This window comes from Fundulus heteroclitus, chromosome 15, assembly GCF_011125445.2.
Source record: "Fundulus heteroclitus isolate FHET01 chromosome 15, MU-UCD_Fhet_4.1, whole genome shotgun sequence".
In the NCBI taxonomy this organism is placed as follows: domain Eukaryota; kingdom Metazoa; phylum Chordata; class Actinopteri; order Cyprinodontiformes; family Fundulidae; genus Fundulus; species Fundulus heteroclitus.
The window spans coordinates 10,490,672-10,512,289 of NC_046375.1; the positions used below are offsets into that span (position 1 = coordinate 10,490,672).

At 39.1% G+C, this 21,618-nt stretch overlaps 2 protein-coding genes across 3 annotated transcripts in view; one reads left to right on the forward strand and one right to left on the reverse strand.

Annotated features, from left to right (window-relative positions):
* Nucleotides 1–11,825, reverse strand: part of sesn1 (sestrin 1) — an 80,459-nt gene extending 68,634 nt beyond the window's left edge. For both annotated transcript variants that reach the window (XM_012867279.3, XM_036147349.1), the window contains exons 1-2: nt 11,729–11,825; nt 9,478–9,797 (exon numbers count right to left, since the gene is read on the reverse strand). In XM_012867279.3, coding sequence (XP_012722733.1) covers nt 9,478–9,759 — 282 coding nt within the window. In that variant the 5' untranslated portion in view covers nt 9,760–9,797; nt 11,729–11,825. The remainder of the gene's footprint in view (nt 1–9,477; nt 9,798–11,728) is intronic.
* Nucleotides 11,826–13,160: 1,335 nt separating this feature from the next.
* On the forward strand, nt 13,161–20,782 carry cep57l1 (centrosomal protein 57, like 1). Its single transcript, XM_036147351.1, is given in 11 exon segments — nt 13,161–13,341; nt 15,268–15,427; nt 15,541–15,703; nt 15,705–15,825; nt 15,975–16,088; nt 16,907–16,984; nt 17,532–17,621; nt 18,489–18,560; nt 18,645–18,892; nt 18,973–19,117; nt 20,313–20,782. Coding segments are annotated over 11 exon segments (1,419 nt in total). The 5' UTR covers nt 13,161–13,320; the 3' UTR covers nt 20,520–20,782.
* Nucleotides 20,783–21,618: the final 836 nt, after the last annotated feature.

Consider the following 21,618-nt stretch of genomic DNA (forward strand, 5'->3'; position numbering starts at 1 on the left):
AACCAGGCTCAGTGTGAGCGGCCATCTGTCATGACCGACTGGGAGTTTGGGAAGACACAGCACAGCATACACACAAAAAGAACACAAAAGCCCTGATCCAGGAGGACTTTCCATGCGAGAGAAATGTAAAAAAAACAAAAAAAAAACGTAATGGTACCTTCTAGCTCCTTCTTTTAGCTGAGAAACACAGCTAAGCAGATAAGCTCTGAACCATTTTCAAGTCTAGAGGATGAAAGAGAGAACATTGTTTCCCCCAGCGTATAATAAGGCTGGCGGACTTGCAAATCTGCCATTTTTATTTCTCAGAGCGAGTTTGTAGGCCAAACTGAAGGATCCTGAAGCTACAAGTGAACATGTCAAAATGTTCGGTTACTTATTCCGCCATCCACCAGAATACTCCAGACATGGCCGGTCGAGGTGGAGGTGAACGTTCAACTACCTGGAAGGGGGCGGGGTGTTGAGTACCTCCTTTAGATTTAAAGAGACAGCACCAAAAAGAGGTGTTCTCGGACACACCTCAGAACAGGCGTATAAAGAAGCAATGTGGGGGTAAATTTATGAGGAATTCAGACCAAAGCATTGCAGTTCCACTTAATATAGACCAGTACTGAATGATTTCAATGTGAAAAGGGAGAGTTGAAAAGCATGATATGTCACATTTAAGCTTAGCCTTAAAATAGACATGGTTACTGCCTCATGGACTAAAACTGGGAGTTGGGTCCACAGGAGATGAGCCTGATAAGATCTGCCTACCATTCTAGTTTTAGAAACTATAGGCATGAAGTGCTTTGTTAGGAACACATGGAGCAATCAGATATCTGATGTATGATGGAGCTTGATTGCTAATGGCTTTAAATGTAAGAAGGAGAATTTTAAATCACATTCTGGATTTAACAGGGAGCCAATGGGGGGACGCTAAAATGGGAGTAATAGGATCTCTCCTTTTAATTTGTCAAGCTCCACAGCTTGGAAAAGTGCCAGTTAAATCAGCTAAAAGGCCAACACTAAAATCATTGAATTATGAACATCCTAGACGTTACCAGACACAAAAGACAGACAGATCTGACAACCACCCACCAAGCTGCAATCATCACACTGTCCAGCCTCTCTGCCCAGCTGGCAGGCAGCAGTAAATCCGCAGCTTTATTCCTCTTCGTGTCCTCCAAGTCTTTGGAGCATTTCGCTGTACAGTCACTGTGCTAAAGGTCACGGCTGCTGATTTCTGCCCTGTTCTCGCCTTACAGTCTGTGTGTCCTGGGACATCCAGATACAATAATGCACACGTGTCCATATTTTGTTTTTTTATGTTAAGCAACTTCTGTTAGCTATTTCATATAGCTACAAAGCAAAGATCTTAATCAATACACATTGTATTGCAATGGTCCAAATCATTTAAATAACATGAAAGTAACGTTTTTTTTTGTTTTTGTTTTTCAAAACAGTGATCTTCAGCAGCACATCGATTTTAAAAGTGATAAATCAGGACCCAATTAGGGGTTAAAATGATAGAATACATGAGGCATATTTTTGCTAACGTGTTTTTAATACATCTTATTTATAAAATATGTGCATGCCATAAAAATACATCTAATCCCTTTTGAGCAAGGGATTAAAATGGTGTCAAAGGTCAGTCAGTGCCTGACATTGACTTCTTTGACAAGAGGATTTGGCTTTAAAAAAAAATACTCATAACACTGTACTAGTTTAACAATTTCCTGCTTATGTAATTGTGGAGGGTAATACTGCGAGAACATTTTTCCATTCAAGTTCTACATACTGACGATATGTGAGTGAGTGAGTGAGTGAGTGAGCTTGTTTTAAAGCTCTAAAATTGAAACAAGAACGTCAAAAACCAACAAAACTCAAACACTGATGCAGGTTGAAGCTAAAAGAGATGGATAGTGGCTTTTCTGAATTCTAACTGTCGTTACAGGACACAAATTAGATACGTTTAAATGGTTTAGATTGGTTATAACTCTTTTTTTAAAACAGCACCTACTTGCAATGCCTGCTGGCGCCACAAGGTGGTGGTACTGCACCAAGTTGTTTGCCAAGAAAAGGAAAACGCTTCTACTGCGTGACCCACTAACTTGTATACAACTACATGTATACTTTGTACTTTTAACATGATTTTTTTTAGTTCAAGCACTGCATAAAATGCTTTCAAATTCTAATCAATTAAAAGCAAAGTAAATCAACTTTGTATGAGAGTGGGGTAAACTGCAGGCAGCATTTGTTTTCTTAGACTTTACATCTTATTGATGTGTGTGACTATTCATCTTAATTGTATTTCTGCTGCCTAATTTGACCTGGTACAATCAAGGTTTAAATAAAATAAAAAACATCTCTAAGGGTTGCAAACCTTCAACAGTAACATAACATTTGCAGTAAATTGACCCAACATTTTAAAATAAGAACTAATTGTATGTCATTCTGAAATGAGGCTGTGAAAGTCAAATGACACTGCGCCTGCAAGGGAGGAACACAAGGTTGCAACAATTGTGATGATTACAATGAATTGAATTTTCTTTCATCACAATATACTGACCAAATTATTTATGGTATTTAGCATCTCCATATCCACTAAAAACATACGTCAACCGTGAGCTTTGAGGGCTGTAAAAGTTCATCTACAGGCCGGTTATTTTATTGGCATGCAGAATTTGCATGCATAGCACTTGAAATTTTATATCCTACTATATATATATAGCATCAAAGTAGTCCTATGCTCTTGCAGTAATTCAATTACTAACATCAGGATGAGTATTGAGATTTGAGTTATTGTGCAGCTCTGATCTCTATAAATAAAATGAACAGAAAAGTTAACGCAAAGTTAATTAAAGTTGTGGTTTTACGGTTCCCTGTGTGACAGATTGCTAAAATAAATGTGCAGATAAAAATGAAAAAAAACTCTGTTACTTCTCTAATTAAAAAGCACTAAACTACGGTGTTGTTTTTACCAACATATTTGTGTATCGTTTCGCCTTTAAGACCCCCCCATATTCGTTTTTATACATGATTGAAGACATTTAGTCATAATGTTTGTATATTTACAAATAAACCATAGAAAATTTTACATAGTGATGCAAAGTAATACAAGATTCAAAATGAACCGACATGTAGCTCGGCTCACATAATGAAGAATGTAGATTAACATCTTTAAGAGACAACTGCGATTTTGTCAACAACAGTTTTCATTTAAAATCTTTTTAAAGTGACACAGATTTGTTTCATTTACATCTATTTCCATATTTAGATTTGCTTTAATGATTCCTATTCAAATTTTCATTTGCCTGGCCAGTTCATGCCCGCACAGCCTGCAAAGTGCAACCACAGTGCGTTTAAAAATCGTTTGCTACACAAGCTGAAAAAAAAAAAAAAAACACATGAAGGAATTCACACTAATTGACACGAATATATCACGCGAGCACAGGTAGAGGCAGGGACTCAAAGTATGTACGTTTGTGCTTAAGCCATTATGAAAAAAACTAGGGGGTTGTCTCACTCTGACGGTACACAAGAGCTTAAACTGTTCTCTAAACAAATGATGCACTTTACGAGTGGACTCTGATCCTGCCTTCGCAGAAAAGCCATACTGCATCTGTCCACACTCCTGTCTGTCAAGGCAGGTTTGTTTAAGCAGCCTAAAAAAAAAAAAAAAAAAAAGGTATAATTCCTGAAATCAACATGCGGGAAATTAAACTAATCCACAGCCAATCAAACCTTATGCAACACAGAGTCAAAGTATTCAGTGGCCGATAGACCACCGAGCAACGCTAACGTTAAAGGTTGCTAGCTGGGTGCTGGAAGAGTGCTCAAGCATACATGATATTTCAGTCATAACACCAAAGTTCAAAGGCAGGGCATGCCCTTTGAATCACTCATGACAGATGCCTTGTTTTTCATCTCCCATAAATAAGCTAGACGTTTAAAAAGTAAAAATCACTCATATGTGATGTAACCTCGGACAGCCCGGAGGTTCACATGTGTTCTGGGCTATTCTGGGAAGAGGCCAAAGCCAGCCAGCCAATCCACTTCATTGTTCACACAGAAGTGTTTATTACTGGGACTGCTAAGCCATTACTAATATGTTTAATTAGATAAATATGTTATATTTAGCACTTAGTCACCATATTTAAAGTGAGATTATGTTAAATTTAACCCCCCAAAATCCATATTGATAAATGTGATCAGAAAAAATCCAAAGAGTGTTTTTTTTCCCCTCTCTCTGGAAACATCGTAATTTACTTCTGTCTTTTTATCATTGCAAATTTTTTGCCCCTAGACAAAAAGCAACAAGTAACTCTACACTCTAGTGGCTCATCTTCTGCACACAAACCAAACGTGCAAATCAGCCCCACCTTTATCTAATCCTCAACTCTGCACAGCACCTAAAACTCTTCAGCTAGAAAAGCTGAGCAAAGAGCTGATGATGCGTCGTGATGTCAATCTGCGCTCCTGAAAAACAGCACTTTTAAATTCCTTGCATCCCACATTACTATATTGGTCCCAGATTCTAACAGGGTCATGCTAAGCATACAGATACATTAAAAAATTTGTTTTTCCCTTTTGAATTCAGTCAACCAACATGACTGACCAATACAACATTTGGGTTCATTTGTTTCGTAATTGTTTTGGCTCAACAGTCTAAAGTTACCAAATGGTGTATTTATTTCTTTTTTTTCCTATCAAATATGGTTTTACACTATTATGACAATAACATGGGGTTGAATGTCAGTTGAGCGAAACTGAGGAACTATGTTTTCATTTTGTTTGTCCTGAATCTGCATACAACAGGAAGGAATTATCCCGAACCCTTAAACTCTTTCTCCTGTCTTTGATAACTTCAAATCTGTACATGACACACACTTGAGTGCTTACTGTGGCTGTTTTTAATTGCGTATTGAAACATAAAAGCTGTGTAACATTACAGCTTAAATGGCTTAAAGCCTTAAAAAGTTATTTTAACAGGAGGAACTACTCCCTCCCTCTTCAAATGCGCAGTTAAAAGGTAAGAGAAAATATTAACTATTTTTCAGCCAATCTGCAAAGTACCCATTTAATTGACCCTCACCCCCCAAAGCTATCTACCCAGCAAGGATTATCGAAGTAGTGCAAGTAGACGGAGTGTAAAGAATAACCCAATTAAACTATCCTAGTATATGTTAGTCTTAAAGTACTACCTTCCACCCCCAACCTAAGATTTTGACTTGGTTTACTCCTTCAGGCTCCACATACAACAAAAACTGAAGGTCTGTCATGGAAACTGTATTAAAGTTAAAGATAACAGCAAATATGAACCCAAGCGGAGCCCGACCTGGGATTACTAAAACAAGATATTGGTAATGTTGGACCAGTCAGGAATGCTTTGCGTGCTCCGTCTGCAAAGCTCCACGTCAGAGATTTAGAGTAATGTGAAAAGTAACACCATCCCTTCCAGGGACAGTTTCTGAAGTACATTTATATCCAAGATATCAGTTTCTTTTACTACGCCAGTGGAAACAGAATAGCAGTAAAGAATGGCCGCCAGAGAATTTCTCTTCTCTGCCTCCTGGGGAAGTTTCCTCAATATGCCAGAATGGACTGGCATTTAAATCATTGCCTCAATAAGACAAGAAGTCCATACATCATTTATGGTAATAAATAAATAAATAAATAAATAAATAAATAATATGTTCTCGGTTCCATCTGATGATTTACTTAATCTCTTTATTCCTGAAAGGCTGTAGATGTGGAAGAGCGCTTTGGAATTTGAAGACGACAGATCTGCATCACAGAAACAGGACAGCATTTCTTACTTAGAGGGGAAATGTTGAACTCTGAAAAACTGAGCTAAGAGAGTCCACACAGATATTTTACTTACGTCGTATTTTACTCCTCCCATACGACTCGGACCAATTCAGCTCGGGGAGGAGACACCGACGTGCCTCTGGCAGCATCGGTCTACGCTCGCCTTACTTGTTGAACTGCACTGATAAGCAGTTTTGACCCTCTTTCCTTTCAGCCGACCCTCACACATCGTCGGTTTTATGAGAACCTGACCCCTTGTTAAACACACAACAGCCCTATTTTTGCACCTGACCCTGTGAACCCTGACCTCTGTTACTCAGCAACATTACAGCCACGCAGCATTTCAAACTTTCAAGCCTCCGAAGCCGCAGCAGTGATACAGGCGTTCCATAACGTCCTTTGGCTATTGGTAGGGCAAACCAAAACGTTGAAAATCAGGCAGGACCAAATAAAGATGTTGGCATATACAAGCTCTTTTTGAAGATGATAAAAAAAAAATTATTATATATAAATCTGCCAGGGATTTTAATAGTGATTTGTTGTTTTCAATATTTTTTTATATACAAATAAAATCTGAAAAGCACGGTCTGCATCATTTCTGTTTTGCCCTCTTTAAATCTCCTAAGATTTAGACAGGGTTCACCTGTCTGTTATTATTCTCAGTAGCAATACAGGTGGTGTGTAAAGGCTTCAGACGTTTCTTAGAGAACTTTAGTTGACTAAATAAAAACAACGATTTCATTTACGAAAATTAAATCCACTGTCTTGTGTTTATTACCTTATGTTCTTACTGCGCCGTTGCCGTTTCTTTGAGGTTCAAATATCTCAATAAGTGCCCTCCTTATATTTTTCCACCTTTGTTAACATAAAAATGGACTTTTTCCACAGTTAATCAAATCGGCATTTAGGAGCCAGAACAAACAGAAAATTGCTCGAAGCCTTTGTTTTGTGAGCCGAGTACATTACTCACACCTATCAGGGAGGGCTTCCTGTTCTGGAGGACATCAGGAAAAGCCCGTGTCCGTGTTTTCAAAGATTTTTGGTCTTTAATCATGAATCTGCAGGAATTAGGACTGTATGCATTCATGTCAGTGTGAGAAAGGTGTATGATGTGTGTGTGTGTGTGTGGGTAGGTGGTATTAATACATGAAAATAAGAATGCCCTGAGAGCTGCTGCCGCTGGGCTCATAAATGCACCCTTTGGCAAGCCCTGTGTAAATGCAGCTTAACATAATTCAAAAATACCAGACGGCGTGTACTGTGGTGCACCGCTAAAACCCTCAAAGCAGCTTTCTCCCCATCTCTCAGCTCTCTGCCCCTCTCCTCCGTCTTCAGAAAAACACTTCCGCGCAAACAGGAATACCGCCACAGTCGAGCTGCCTATTTCCTCTGAATAACAAACATGCCCGGGCAAACTAAAAGGTAGTGTTTGTTTGTTGCTGGAGGAGTCATTCATTAGAACAGAACGAAAAAATCTGCACATACAAAAAATATACAAAGATTAAAATAAATAAATCCAGGATTAGGTATATAAAAAAAAATTCTAGTTTAAATTAAGACCCTTAACCATAATAATTATAAAGATGAGCAAACAGCTAAACTAAACGTTTTGAAAAACCTGAGTCAGTACAAACATAAAAATATTTATTTCAGCAGGGGTCAGAAGCATGCATAACCATTTTGCATAGCTTTGATTATTTGTTTTTTATTTAATACAGCTCTAAACCGGTATTTCCATTTAACCTGGTGCGCCAGCAGGGTGGTAGCACAAAAACATCAGGACTGTCCTCTGTAGATCTTTTTTTTTAATGGAATGTGGTTTAAGCAAATCATATTGAAAAATAGCTAGTGACAAATCGAGGCATTGCAAGCAAAAAAATTAAGGAATGACTCAAGAATCAGTGAAAAGTAGCTCTCTTTGTGGACTGTTGCTGCAACATAAAAGCAGTTTGTATTTAGGCCTGGACGATATAGAAAAAAAAAAAATTGATAAAATAGAAATGATATTGATCGATAGATAATTATCAACAAATTCAAAACATATTTTAAGTGCAGCCATGGCCATTTTTTACTGTTGCTTAGCAACCTGTTATTATATATAGAACACACAAACATTGAATTCAAACTCAACCCTTTATTAAACCAACTTTTTACCAAAACTGCAAGTTTTCAAAAAAAGAAAGAACATGTGCTCTCTGAACCCTGAAGGGGGCGGAGCTTGGTGACAGAGCGCTTCCTGGGTTTGCGTTGTGATTGGTTGGGAGGATTGATGACTATAAAATTAACCTGCATGGCTAAAATGCAAAAGGAAGGAAAACTTTTATTCTATTGAACCTTTTATTGAACCTTTTTTCTACCATCCATATACATCTAGCGATCGATATATATCATTATTGGATTAACGTCCAGCCCTATTTGTATCTGCCAGTAAATGCAAGGCCAGTTTATTTTTATGGCAACGTTCATAAAACAACGATTTAAAAAAAAAAAAAAACTCAATGAAACAAGAACGAAGCATCACATGAAAGCCTAAAAATACGAGAGATTATGATAAAAGACAACATGTAGTTTAAGTAAATAAAAGGTTAGAATAGGACAGAAATGATCAAGAAACCTTTGGCCTTTAGGGGCAAGTTGCTATAAACAGTAGTGAGCACTGATTAGTCTGAACATTTGTGTTTTGCCCACAAACACCCGGCCTGGACCCAAGCAGGATGAATCTAAACGTGACCTGTGAACCTGCAAGAATACAACAGCCTAACAAGGTAAGACTACATGTGCTGTGCTGCAATAGAAACAAAACAAAAAACACAGGAAGATGCATATACCATCATGACAGGATACAAACGGTGACTGGCTGTGCTGGTCGTAATAAGAAATCTGGGCATGTTAAGCAACATGCCGATGGAGGATATTTTAGTAAATACAGTTCTCAGAAAAATCCCTTTGTATCTTCAGGTCAATGACTTCTATCGGTAGAACTCTCTGTGAGGCAGTGAGCGAAACACTAAATGGTTTTCTGTTTAAAACTTGTGGCATACCATCAGTCAGTCGTGTGCAGGTTCCCCCAAAACAAGAGCTAGATTTGTCATGTTGACTAAAAGGCAGCTCAGAAAACATCATGTTTTTAACTGCGACGGCGTTAAACGCACTACAAGACCGGGATTCTTTTTTTGAGAAAACCCTGATTCTGCTTAAATGAGCCTAAATAAATCTTCATTGCAATTAAAGGCAACTCATGTGGTGTTATTCCGGCCACACACCTCCATAGCATTAAAGTAAATGTTTTTTTTATTCATTTTATCACTTTATACTAAACAATACATTCTAAACCTAAAGCAAACAGCATTCATTTTCTTTCAAGATAAGAAAAAAAACAATTGAAAGCAATTGATTGTTTTGTGCTGTGGTTTTCGTTCATAGAGATTGTGGTTTTGTTGCCCCCCAAATAATCGGCACTTGAGAATGTTGGCGGAAAAACGGGTATTTTGTGCTTAGTTGTGCTACGGAAAACATTTACAGACCTTGCAGGAACATCTTGTAGCCTTGTCTGAGCCGCCGACTAAGCCACAATGTTTGCAATGCTTATTAGGAGGCGAGGAAAGGAGGATGACAGGTGGCGGCAATGAAAATACAACAAACGCAGGAGAGGAACAAAAAGCTCAGCAGGCTTGTCAGATCTCCTACCTGGATGTCCTGCAGAAGCTGAGCGCAGCGCTCTCTGACATCTTCAAAGGGGCACCGCCTCGATAGCATGAGAAGGTGAACCAGGATGTCGTTCAGGTCGCTGCGGGGTGGGCTTCCTCGGGCGGGGGATGAAGGGGTCGCCGCCTTCGTGGGTCCGATGGCTTCCACTTTCCTCATGACCTCCTGGCAGATTAACTCCATCGCTTCGGCTCTGGAGGAGGCGTCGCGGCTGCCCAGCCCATCCCATCTCCCGTCAGACTCCTGACGCTGCATCTCCATCATTTCACGCTGGACTAATGCTTGTGCTGCCTTACAACAAGCTGAAAATAAGATGTTGAAAGTGTTTTGATTGATTTACTTAGTCCTTAGCAATATTAATACGGTTTTAGGTCACTTCTATTACTCGGTAAGGCATGAAACACAAACAAATAAAATAAAAATAAATCAAAGCAGAAATATGTTAAGCATACACTGAAAAAAACGGATCTAAAAATAAGTCAAATTTTCTTAAAATTAGTGTATCTGTCCTTGATTTGAACAGGTGAATAAGATGATCTGCCAATGGAATGAGTATTTTGACCCCTAAAATAAGATAATTAGACATCCTGCACTTGAAATAAGATGATGGAGATGAATTGTTTCTATTTTAAGTGCAAAACTCTTATTCCATTGGCAGATAATCTTATTTACCTGCTCAAATCAAGGACAGATACACTAATTTTAAGAAAATTTTACTTATTTTTAGATATGTTTTTGCAGTGTAATATTAAGGCAGAAGTGCAATTTTTGATGTAACATGTACTGAAGCAAAGTCACCTTATAAATCTCTGGTTTAAATATTGCCACCGCTTTGACGTAATGTTTAATAACCTAATATTTAATAACCTACCAACATTTTTAACATTCTGTATGATGGCGTTATTTTTAGTCATGATTAAATGTTTTTGCTCTGTGTTTGTAAAGCACATTTGCGATTTGTATCTTTGAACGGCGCAAAACAGGTGCGACATGAATCAATTTTACTTAGACTCCGCTATTTAAACCGCGAGTACAAATGCCGCACTAACACAATATTTACACAAAGCTTCAGAGCAAAACAGCACAAGAGAAGGGTTTAATGCTTTTGATTTAAAAAAGGCAAAAAAAGCAACACTTACCTCCAATTCTGCAGAAAATCATTCTAACATATTAAACAACATTATAATTAAGCTAATGTTAGGTATCGTTTTTATTTATTATTTCAATATATATGGATACACTGAAGCAAAAATATATTTTAAACATCAGCAAAAATGCAGTTTTCCAGTGCTTATTGCATAAAACCTTAACTATATTAACTATAACTACTTCTGCCAATCTGTTCTTCATGCAGCAATACAAGTGGATCAAGCTAACTTACTTCAGCTATCTGGGGATAAGTGGCACTACTTTACTTTACACAACATTACTGTGTTGTCCGAATATTTGAAATCAGTCAAATTTGTCTTTCCTGTAAGCGGATGAAAAAGGTAGAAGACATCTTTTTTGGCCAGCTGGCTGGCAGTGCCCAGCAATAGGTCAGGGACCTTGTTACTCTGTGCAAAGTACAACTCCTTTCACTCTGGCATCTTATAAACACCTGGAGCAGTGCATTGAAACTTTTTAAACCATCAGTGCGCGCACACGTGTCTAAACATGTTAAATATTTTTGTCCTGTGTTAGTATACTGTGGTACTTAACCTACGCTGAAAACTTCATGGTGGCCCAAAGCCCAATTAATTAGGCCTCACAAAATAATTTCTTAGACTATGTATTTCACTATTTGATCCACAATAGGAAATCTGGCTCATAATTCTTAAAACAGACTAATTTAGCAGATTTAGGTTACACAACAAAATCATGACTATAGGGACTTAAACTTGCATGCACAATAACAACAAAGATCATCCCCATTCGTGTTGCAAATCTTTCATCCATGTTGGTATTTAAATTAACCAGCCCGTTTATATCATAATTCACTTAAAAACTGTGCATTTTTATCTAAGTAATTCTCGTTTTTTCTTAACGATAACCTGACATTTCCCCTGTTATTCGGGTCCATTCAGTCTGTCTAAGATCTGTCTCTGCTTTTCATGTCGGTGCTTTCAAGCTGACCGTTAAACAAAAGCAACCTGGAAAGTATGACAAAAAAAACACGAGGAAAAAAACTTCCTCATGCACCAAACCTTCACCGGGAGCCGAGAAAGAAACGGCGTCAGGTACAAATACTCACTTCGTCCACATTCTTCGGTGCAGCTTTACCGCTACTTTACGCCTTGCCTCTCAGCACTGACCAGACACACAGGGCAGAAACGACAGAGGTAGCAACTTGAAGAGGATGGGTCAAAATTCGACGGACGGAAGATGTCAACCAATCAGCGCACGCAAGGCACAATTTCAGGGCGGTAACCTTCGGATTCTAGAAGGTGATTGGTTAGAGGGCAGCCAACTGTCAGTTGGAAAAGGGTCAAAGGGAGTTGGAGTCTCTTCGTTCGTTATTTGTATTGCCGGGGTGATTTCAATGACTACATATCCCATCATACACTTGACGAAGAACAGTAACTGCCCCCTCCCCCCTCCCCCTTTTCTCTTGTTTATCAAAATATGACAAGCAGCCAGAAAAAAACAGAGGGAAGGAGAAAGAAAGGTGGGAATGTAGTACATTTCCACTTAAGGTTTTTTTTCTGTTTGGCCTTATTTACGAGCTTCTATGCAAAGAGTCCATAATACGGAATAAATAGAAATATAACTTCGTGTAATCTGTTTTACATTAAGATTTAGATGTGTTTTGCAACAATAATTACAAGTCGCTCGTGAACGAACAAGCTCTTTTCTGCGGCTCAGACTATTATTAGCATATCCTGTTGCGCTGTTAAAAGCACCAATGATTTACTATCTAAAGACAAGCAATCCTGTTGTTGTTTTTTTTCAAAAGCTGTCAGTCAAGAAAAAGCCAACAGTACTAACGCACAGGATAGTTTCATTCAATAATGCATGTATCTGCATTAAGGATAAGTTCATAGTATAGCATAGTAGTTTTACATGTACTCTGAATAACTACGTTTCTTTTATTTTTTTAAAGCAAACGTTTTCATAAGCGTTTTTCGCTTATGAAAAACGCTCTTTATAGAACATTTTTTCTGCGATAACAGCTGCAAATGTGGACATGGGGGGGTTATGGTGTCTGCACACCAATCCATTTGCCGACACCCACTGGAAAATAACCCAAACTATTAGATGAATAATATCTGTGAACATTGTAATTTTAAAATTTCAGATTCCCAGTTGTCTGGACTTTGACTGGGCCATTCTTTCTAACACATATGTTGTTGTTGTTTTACACACAAAAGGCGTGTTTTCTTCCACGCTATGCATTTAGCTCCAACCATCTTCATGACAGCTGGAGAAAAACATACCCACCCACAGCGTGATGCCACCATGCATGTGTCCCTATGGCTCTGTGTAGTCAAACTGCGCTTGTGCAGTATGTTGTTTTTTCTTCTTCAAAATCTTAATTTACAAACCACTGATTGGGATTATGTATATGTTTGCTCGTTTAGAATTTGATAAAAAAAAAAACATTTAAATTAATTTAATTTAAAGACCGTTTGACGGGTCTGTGCCTGAAAGGGCCGGAACTCTCCGTGGAATAGGAACGAAAGTGAGCGGAGCGAGTAAATGGAGGGAAATTTAAAAAGGGCGGACCGCTCGTTTGTTGTTGGCTGCTAGCAACAGAACGCCGTTATTAGCTTTAAGTGAAAGGGCAGGGGCTGTTACAGGGCCAACTAAGACGTCTGCGACATTTATTTTCAAATTAGTCACAAAATGGAAACGGAACACGATAAGGTAACGTCCGAAAAGTGGCCGTTAGGTGCTAATGTGGATAGCTAGAGTTAGCTTTGTTTACAATTACGAAGTTCTAGTTGGCTCTGTGGGCGTTGCTTCATCATTTATCTCACTCCGTTTCAAACGAGCATCGTATATGTTCTCTATTACAGTAAGAAGGGGGGTTCTTTGTGTGAAGCGGGTTTGCAAACGTTTTCTCAAAAAGGAAAAAAAAATGTACGTGGTGTAAAGCAGACAAATGTGACGTTTTCGCGTGGTATTGTCTTACGTCTGCTAGTTTGTAAAGTAGTTTGCTGTTTTCATGGTGTGCCTGAGATGAAAAACTCACTTAAACTCACAACACTTAATGTACTCAAAGAGCTAAAGGCTAACAGTTCAGAAAATGCGACTATTTAAAATATTTAAGGCCATGCTTTCTGTTATGTCAATGTTTCCAAAGGTCTCCGGATTTTACAAATGAAACATTTCCGTAAGAAGAAATGACAAAACAAACTTTCTGGAAAAGTGGTTCCCAGACAACTGACACCTAATGATAGACCGTTATCCCCCAGTTATTGCTGGCCGAAATGTGCAGAGATCCACTTTATAATTTCTAACCGTGTATTCTTGCCTTTTTCAGTTTCTTGGAAGAATGTTCATGACAATGGTGGTATTAGAAGTCTATTAGAATCTATTAGCTTATTTCAATCACCGGAGATAAACTCAAGACCCCAACTTTGTTGTTTTAGTGGGGTTCTGACCCCAGCTTTGGGAACCGCTGCTTTAGGCAAATGTTGTTTTTGAAAGAAAGAAAGAAAAAAAAATGCAGTACTTACAAAATCAGAACATTAAATCTTGGGTTGGGGGTAATAATAACGTTCTACTGATAGACAAGTCCAGGTCAAGTCTTCTCCTCGTTTGCACCCCACTGACTTAATCATTTCATCACTATTTGTGTCTCAATAGTTTAGTGCTTTGAGTTGTAGAGAAGTAATCCCATCAAATGTCAGTTGAAATTTAATTGTATATTCTTTATTTGACCATTTTCTTTTGTTGTATCCTATTTCTAATAATTATGGTAATTACCTAATAATTATTGAAAATACAGGTAGTTAAATATTTCAAACTATTTTGTTTTTTTTTATCTCTAAAGGCTTCAACCTTTCACAAAATAGAAATGTATGTAGGAAAACATGGCAAACAGTTCTCTTCAGCCTTTTATGGTTACATCAAATATAGCAACTCTTATGTAAGCATAAGATAAAAAAAAAATATTGCCTAATTTATCATTTCAAAAATTAAAACAACTATTGTACCCCTAAACAAACCATTCTGTTCCCCGTGTACGTAACCATTGGAGATCTGTTTTATTTTTCTTGATAATTTAGTGCTGAGCTCTTATCTTTGATCTACTTTAATTAGTATTTTATAAAGATTTTATGTGTCACCATTTTTTATTTATTTTTTTACTGATTGGAGTTCTGATTTCGGTCCAGTCAACTCTTTTGAAATATAAAAAAAAAAAATAATCATAGTTCCTGATTATATAAAAAACAGCAATCAGTGGTAGATTTTATTTATTAAAGCAACATGACCACATTCTCTTTACAATAGTTGCCATTACATTTCATCATTGGTTCTCCCCGTGCAGTATTATTAAGGGTTTGGGTCATCAAACATTCCCATGGAAAATATTGGAACATAAGTATAAAAAATCTCAAGGCAGACACCTTTTTATTTTCCTCCCGTGGACCTGAAAACACAAGTAAAAGACAAATCAAACTGTAAAATACATAATGCTGAAATAAAGATCAGCTGCCCTATTTGGCTGTGAAAATGTTTTGATTCACTCTTTTATTTTAATTTACTGACCACTCTTTTTTTGATGAATATACTTTATGGTTCTGCCTGCTTTTCGTCTCTAATTGAACACCCTCGTGTGTTCAGATTTTGGACTCCCCTTCTAAAAACAGTTACATCGGGAGCTACTACCAGCCTCCAGACAGGATTTCATCAGGATCTAAACATCAGGAGTCTCCTGCTCTTTCACCTCTCAACATGGACCGGACCACCAGCCGCCTTTCCACACATAATATCGACAGCAAAGGTGTGCCACTGCTTTTTGGCTTCAACTACGAGACAGTGTCTTTTTTTTAATTATTTATTTCTGACCATTTTCTTTTAAGCTTGTGTGAAATTCTCTATAACGCTCTCTTTCAGCTGTTGTAGATGCACTTAGGACCCTCCAGGAGAAAATCAGGAGGCTGGAGCTGGAGCGGAGGCAAGCAGAGAGGAGTTACATCCGCTTTTCTCAGGATGCCCCCAAGCGTCAGCAAGACGTGGCATCGCACAGCCGGACTGAGGCCAGCCGCACCTGGGACAGAGCTGGACCTGAAGCTGCAGTCCGCAGAAGCTCGCTGCAGAGTTCTCGAGAAGCAGCTGGACTACATGAGGAAGATGGTCGAAAATGTCAAGCAGGAGAGAACCGCCCTGATGGAAAACGAGGTAAAATGGTGACCCACAAAAAAAAAAAAAAAGCTTGATCACAGACAATATATTCAAGATATATTTCTTGGAAACTTTAGTGTGTAAGTTATACACATCTGGAAAATGTTTTTTTTTTTATCTTTCCTTTCTGTTTTATCCCACTTCAGGCATCGTTGCAGAGCCAACAGCTGAGCAACTCAAACAACCAAAATCAGCGGGAGAAGCTGGAGAAACTAGAATCTGAATATCTCAAATTAAGCAGAACCCAAACCCTTGCAGAGGTACCATATTTCCATTTATCGTGCAGTCTGCTCTGTCCAGTTATGTGCTTTTAGGTATCCTGCCAGGTGCAAATAGGCAACTAACGCTCATCTTTTTCTGATAGGATTTCAGTCCAGCTTTTTAGTGACCTGCAATGTATGATGAGTCTGAATCGCTACATTAGTTAAACCTTAGCATATTTGAATATGCTAAGGTTTCTGCCATGTTCTGTCTTTAAATGCCTCAACCAGGAGTGTCTGCTTTAATGATGTTTAATTTGCAAAAAATCTGACAATTGTTGGGAAAACATCCTTCGATGCATAAACAATTGTTACTTTCTAAACTATTTAGTCCTTCAAAGAAGCTCTGGTGCATTTTTTTTCTCTTTTACGTTTAATAATCCTTAGGAAAATAAATTTGAATCAGCAGGTCAGACCCAAAAGACATCTGCAAATCGGTGGCATCCAGAAAAAGGCCAGATCGTCCGTCTCCATAAACATAATCTTCTCTGGGCATCATGTACAACATCATATGTATTGTGTTGTTAGACATTTGAGAGTCTGACACTCCATTTTCTAACAATTAACTATTATATCCAGAAGTTCTGAATCATTATGATCAACCCAAAAATACTAATATTCAAAGCCTTCTCCACTTATAGCTTAATGTAAACTCACTCGGTGCAATAAACTATATTGCATACTACATATGGTCAACATATTTGCAACATGTTGCACTGTCTAATAATAAAATATCCCTATCCTTTATTCGTCGGGTAAAGATAACGATCCTGAAAGGCTGAGCCGTAAGTTATTTTCACCGTGCTTGTTCCTTCCAGATGAAGCTCGCCGTCCTGGAGCAGAAGCTGCTGAAAGAGGAGCACGAACGCAAACTTGTGCAGGAGAAAGCAGACGAGGTCAGCCAGTCTCACAGTTTATCTCCGTAACAAACAACTGGGTACAAATAAACCTTTTTTACCGTCCGCAGTCAATAGTTTGGTTTGTTTGCTTGTTTTCTGTCTTGATCAGGACTTTACTCGCCCAGTTATGCAATATTTTTTAAAAGATACGGCGTGCCCGCTAAGATTCTGGCTGGTATCAGTGTTGGAATCACTGATACCAACACGATTTTATCTTAAAAATGGAGCGTGAACATGTGACTGTTGTGAAAGGTTGCTTCTAACTGAATGAGGATGCATTTTAAAAATGTCCTTTGTAGTGTTTGGACAAAACACTTGTGCATATCTGAAGGTAGATTCCTATTAAAGGTTTAGTAATTATTTGTTAAGTAGCTTTCCAAATAGATGTAAGTGGCCATTATAAGACTTGTGTTTTCCATTTGTTGGCTTAATTTTTTTTTCTTCCAGTTTTAGTTCAAGTACGACTTGGAGCAACAGCTGCTAAGGCTCCATTATATAGTTTTTGTTGAATTAAACTTGGCTGATATTTTCTTTTATCCCATAGCTGCAGAGGGAATTGAAAGTAAACTTCCCTTTACCTGTCCCACCCACTGAAGAAACAAGGCCGAAGAGGAAAACCAGGAAGTCAAACAAGGTGTTTTTCTCCTTGCCGGTGATTCGCTAACCTGACTCTAGCCAGATGGATTTTGCTCCGCCTAGCTCCACTCACATCCATCTGGGACCTCTCCATAGAAATAGCCTTTACTGAAGGCTGGGCCTTATCAAAAATCCTTGCATATGATTGGATAAGCCACTTGTCTGTCATCTTTATCGACGTGCTATTTCAACCACTCACACCGAAGCTAACCCGTGACGCTGTGAGAGCAACGCAGGGAAAAAAAAAAACAAGGCTTTTTTTTTTTTTTTTTTTTAAATTTGTTTGCGGCTCTAGTGGCACGCGTTTTATTGACAGTGAGCTGACAGGAAGAGGGGGGAAGACAGGCGGCAAAGCGCGCGTCGAGGACTAAAGGCCTCCTAACATGGTTCGCGCTAACCGCTCCGCCATGGGCGCGCCCCGGAAAACAAAACTTGCCAAATCCGGTCGGGAGAAGAGCGAAAACATCTTTTACACCAACAAAAACCTTCAGAGCCGTTCTCTGATGTTCTTTTAATGAAACAATATTAGGTAGATTGGACAACACGGAAGAAATAGCAGCATCAATGTTAACGCTTGCTTCCTCGATGCGAGCCGCCATTGTTGTCTGAATCAAAACAGTCTCACGTCGCGGTCACTTCTCCACTACGTCACATCTATGAAACTCCTGCCCTGCGTCCTGATTGGCTAGACAATAAAATTGGTTGGAGAAATCACTTTCTATGGGAGATGTCCCAGATGGATGTGAGTGGAGCTAGGCGGAGCGATATCAAGCTGGCTAGGGTCAGGTTAGTGATCCGCTGCTGGTGTGCCTAAATTGAAAGGGTTGGACATCGTAGCGTTAACGCCTTCTGACTCCTTTTTCAGAAAACCTCGAAACGTAATGAGCTGGCCCCTGGCAGCCCGGGCCACAAGAAGATGCCTTTTGTCATAGGAACGGTAAGTCGCTCCTCGTGTTGCGCATAGATTTTTCTTTTCATGACTTATTTTTGTCTCATTTCTGTTCGCCGTCACCCGTCCTAGTCAACAAGCCCGAGCCACTCGGTGCACGCCAACGTTCAGAGCATCCTCCACCTGATGAAGCACCACCACCCTCAACTGTGCGAGCGAGTGGGCACCCTGCAGCGGTCCGGCTGCGGAGTCAAGAAAAACCTCCAAAATGAGTTTTCTGATGCTGATCCGAAGGCCGAGAGTCCGTCTGCAGATCAGTCGCTGACCTTACTGTCCGACCTTCTCTTAGCCCTGCAGGATGAGCTCGGGCAGATGAGCTTGTGAGTAACCATTATTTTTTTTTATTTGATTTTGTATTTTTGTTTTTGTTAAATCCGTTTCTGCACACGGTTTTTGACAGCGAGTATCAGGAGCTGGAGCGTCAGGTGGAAGAAACCCAAGAGCAGGAGCAGCGCGAGGACCTGCAGAGGGAGCTGGAGCGGCTGGCGGCCAAGATGGAGGAGAAGGGAGCCCAGATCACCAAGCTCCGCAAACATCAGCAGACGGTACACTGCTTAAACGTGCAGATCAATATGGCGGATTGGCTCCTAATGCTGCTGCCTGGTTGTTTATTGAGCCTTCCAGCCTACTTCAAAATAAGGCGCTCTGGTTTTAGAAGCAGTGTTGTAAAGTAACAAAGTAAAAATACTTCACTACTGTACTTAAGTATATTTTGGAGTACTTTATACTTTTCTCGAGTATAACATTTTTTGATAACTTTTACTTCACTATATTTCTGAACTTAATTGCATACTTTTACTCCAATACATTTTTAATGTTTGGTTTAGTTACTCGTTACAAAAAGAGAGAGAGAGTTAGACTCACGCACGCAAGTGTTTTGACCCCACCTACCGATTGACTGCGACAAAGTGGGGACTTGCCTGGTCTTGTTCATCACCACTAAAAGGATATGAAGCTGGTTCAGTAGTAAAGCAGGTTAAATTAACCTTGTGGTATAGGTAAAGCATCTAATAGCAGAGAGTCCTAATTTTCTTAACTAAATGACAACCTGCAGGTGTATCTATTAGCAGGTTTACCACTTCCTGTAGGTTAACTAAGCCTGGTTTATCAATTAACTATGTTCTTAGTATACACCCCCTGGTCTAAATTTTGCCTCCACTTGGTTGTGTCCAATTTTAAAGTGCATAGCACTGACCTTACTTGAAGAAGGAAAACTGAAAGCTTACAAAAATGTTGTATTTTCTGTCTAAATTTGGTCTAAATTTCTCCTGCACTTGGCTGTTTATATTATTTCAAGTGAATTTGACTTTCAAAGTTTACCGAAATCGAAACAATTTAATTCAAACTGCACTTGCTTTGTTTTACTTTTTAATTATACTTTTTATTACATTACTTGAGTACATCTATTTTTACAGTAATTTTCATACTTAAGTACAAGACATTTCAGATACTTTAAGACTTTTACTCAAGTAACATTTCAGTCAGTGATTTGGACTTTTACCAAAGTCATATTTTGGAGAGGTACTTAGACTTTTACTTGACTCCGAGATTTCAGTACATTATACAACACTGTTTAGAAGCATGGTGTTTTATTAATGATTTGTGCAACTAATAAATCCGCAGTCCACAATGTTGTGAGAACGAACCAGAAAAATCTTTAAGTTTTAGTTTGGATAAGTATGAAATTTTAAAAATGAGACGTTTGATGGAGTCCGGTGAGCGAACGTTTCTGTTTTGCAGGTTCATAAACTGTCCCAGCAAAGCGTGGAGGAACCCGCGGTCAGGAGGTCGACTGGGATCAAGCCACCCGTTCCCTCGCCTGTTAAAGCCAAACAGAAAGCGGCGAGAAACGGCGGCGTCGCGAGTCAGAGAAGCCTGCAGCTCCTCAGAGAGACCCAGAAGTTCAGAAACAGCCTGAAGCAAGATGACCTCTTCTGGGAAACATGACTTTTTTTCTTTCTTTGTCATCCTGTTGATACTACAGCTCAGTGCAGGACAGGGATTTCCTTCAGCCAGGGAGAGACTTGTAGCTGTAAATAAAAGCGCTTTACACAGGACTCGATGCATTATCATAAAACCAACAATCAAGTGGCTGACAGGAGCCCTTAAAGGCTGGTTTATGAGCTCTTACTGTGAAACCAGTTTGAGTAAAGATGGGTGAGATTATGTTTTAGTGATCGTCGTAATTTTAATAAAAGCACATTCTTGGATGTTTTGTATTCGTATTTTAAATCCACACATTCAGAGTCTGTAGTTCTTCATTTCAGAACTTCACAGCCTCCACCACAAGGTGGCAGTCCTGGACAAAAAAAGATTATGTGCCTATAATAAATCACGTGATTGCATAACATTAAATAATAGTTCTGTGCAGATTTTGTCATTTAGTTGTTTCCTGAACTCTAATGGGAGCAGAGAGGACCACCACCAGATGAATTTGGATTCCTTTCAACCACAAAATTCAGTTTAGCAAGCTTTTTCCTCCCTTTTCTTTTTATTATTTTTTTAAATGTTAAAGCCATTGTCCCTCCTAATTTTATGCTGGTCGCATGACTTTTTGCGTGCCTGACAACCTTCTGTTTATCTGGACTGCTTAGTCCCCTTTTTATGGGCTGAAGAACTGCATGTCCAAGCCACCTCATAGCATTCCTGGATTTATCTCCTTGTCTAAAGGGATTGGGATTTTAATGTGCCATCAACCTGAACCAGCAAGTTAAGGAAAGAAAAAAAAGCTGGATTTCATCATGGAGAATGTTGTGCAGCGGATATTCTTGGTATTCTTGGCATGATGAGGAGTTCGCTGCATGACCAACAGAGACTGAACCTAATCCATTGTTTTTTCTGCGCTCCTATATTAGATTACAGCGTGTGGCTGGACACGACAATCAGGTTAGCGGAGGCAATATCCCTCCTTGCCCTCACATGCAGCTCCCATGCTGCCTCTCCTGACCATGCAGTGTTAAATCCCTTGTGACTGCACGTCCGAGCTTCTGTCTGAATGGCAGCGGTGTGCCTCGACCAAAACAAAAATCTGAGCTATTTTGCTGTC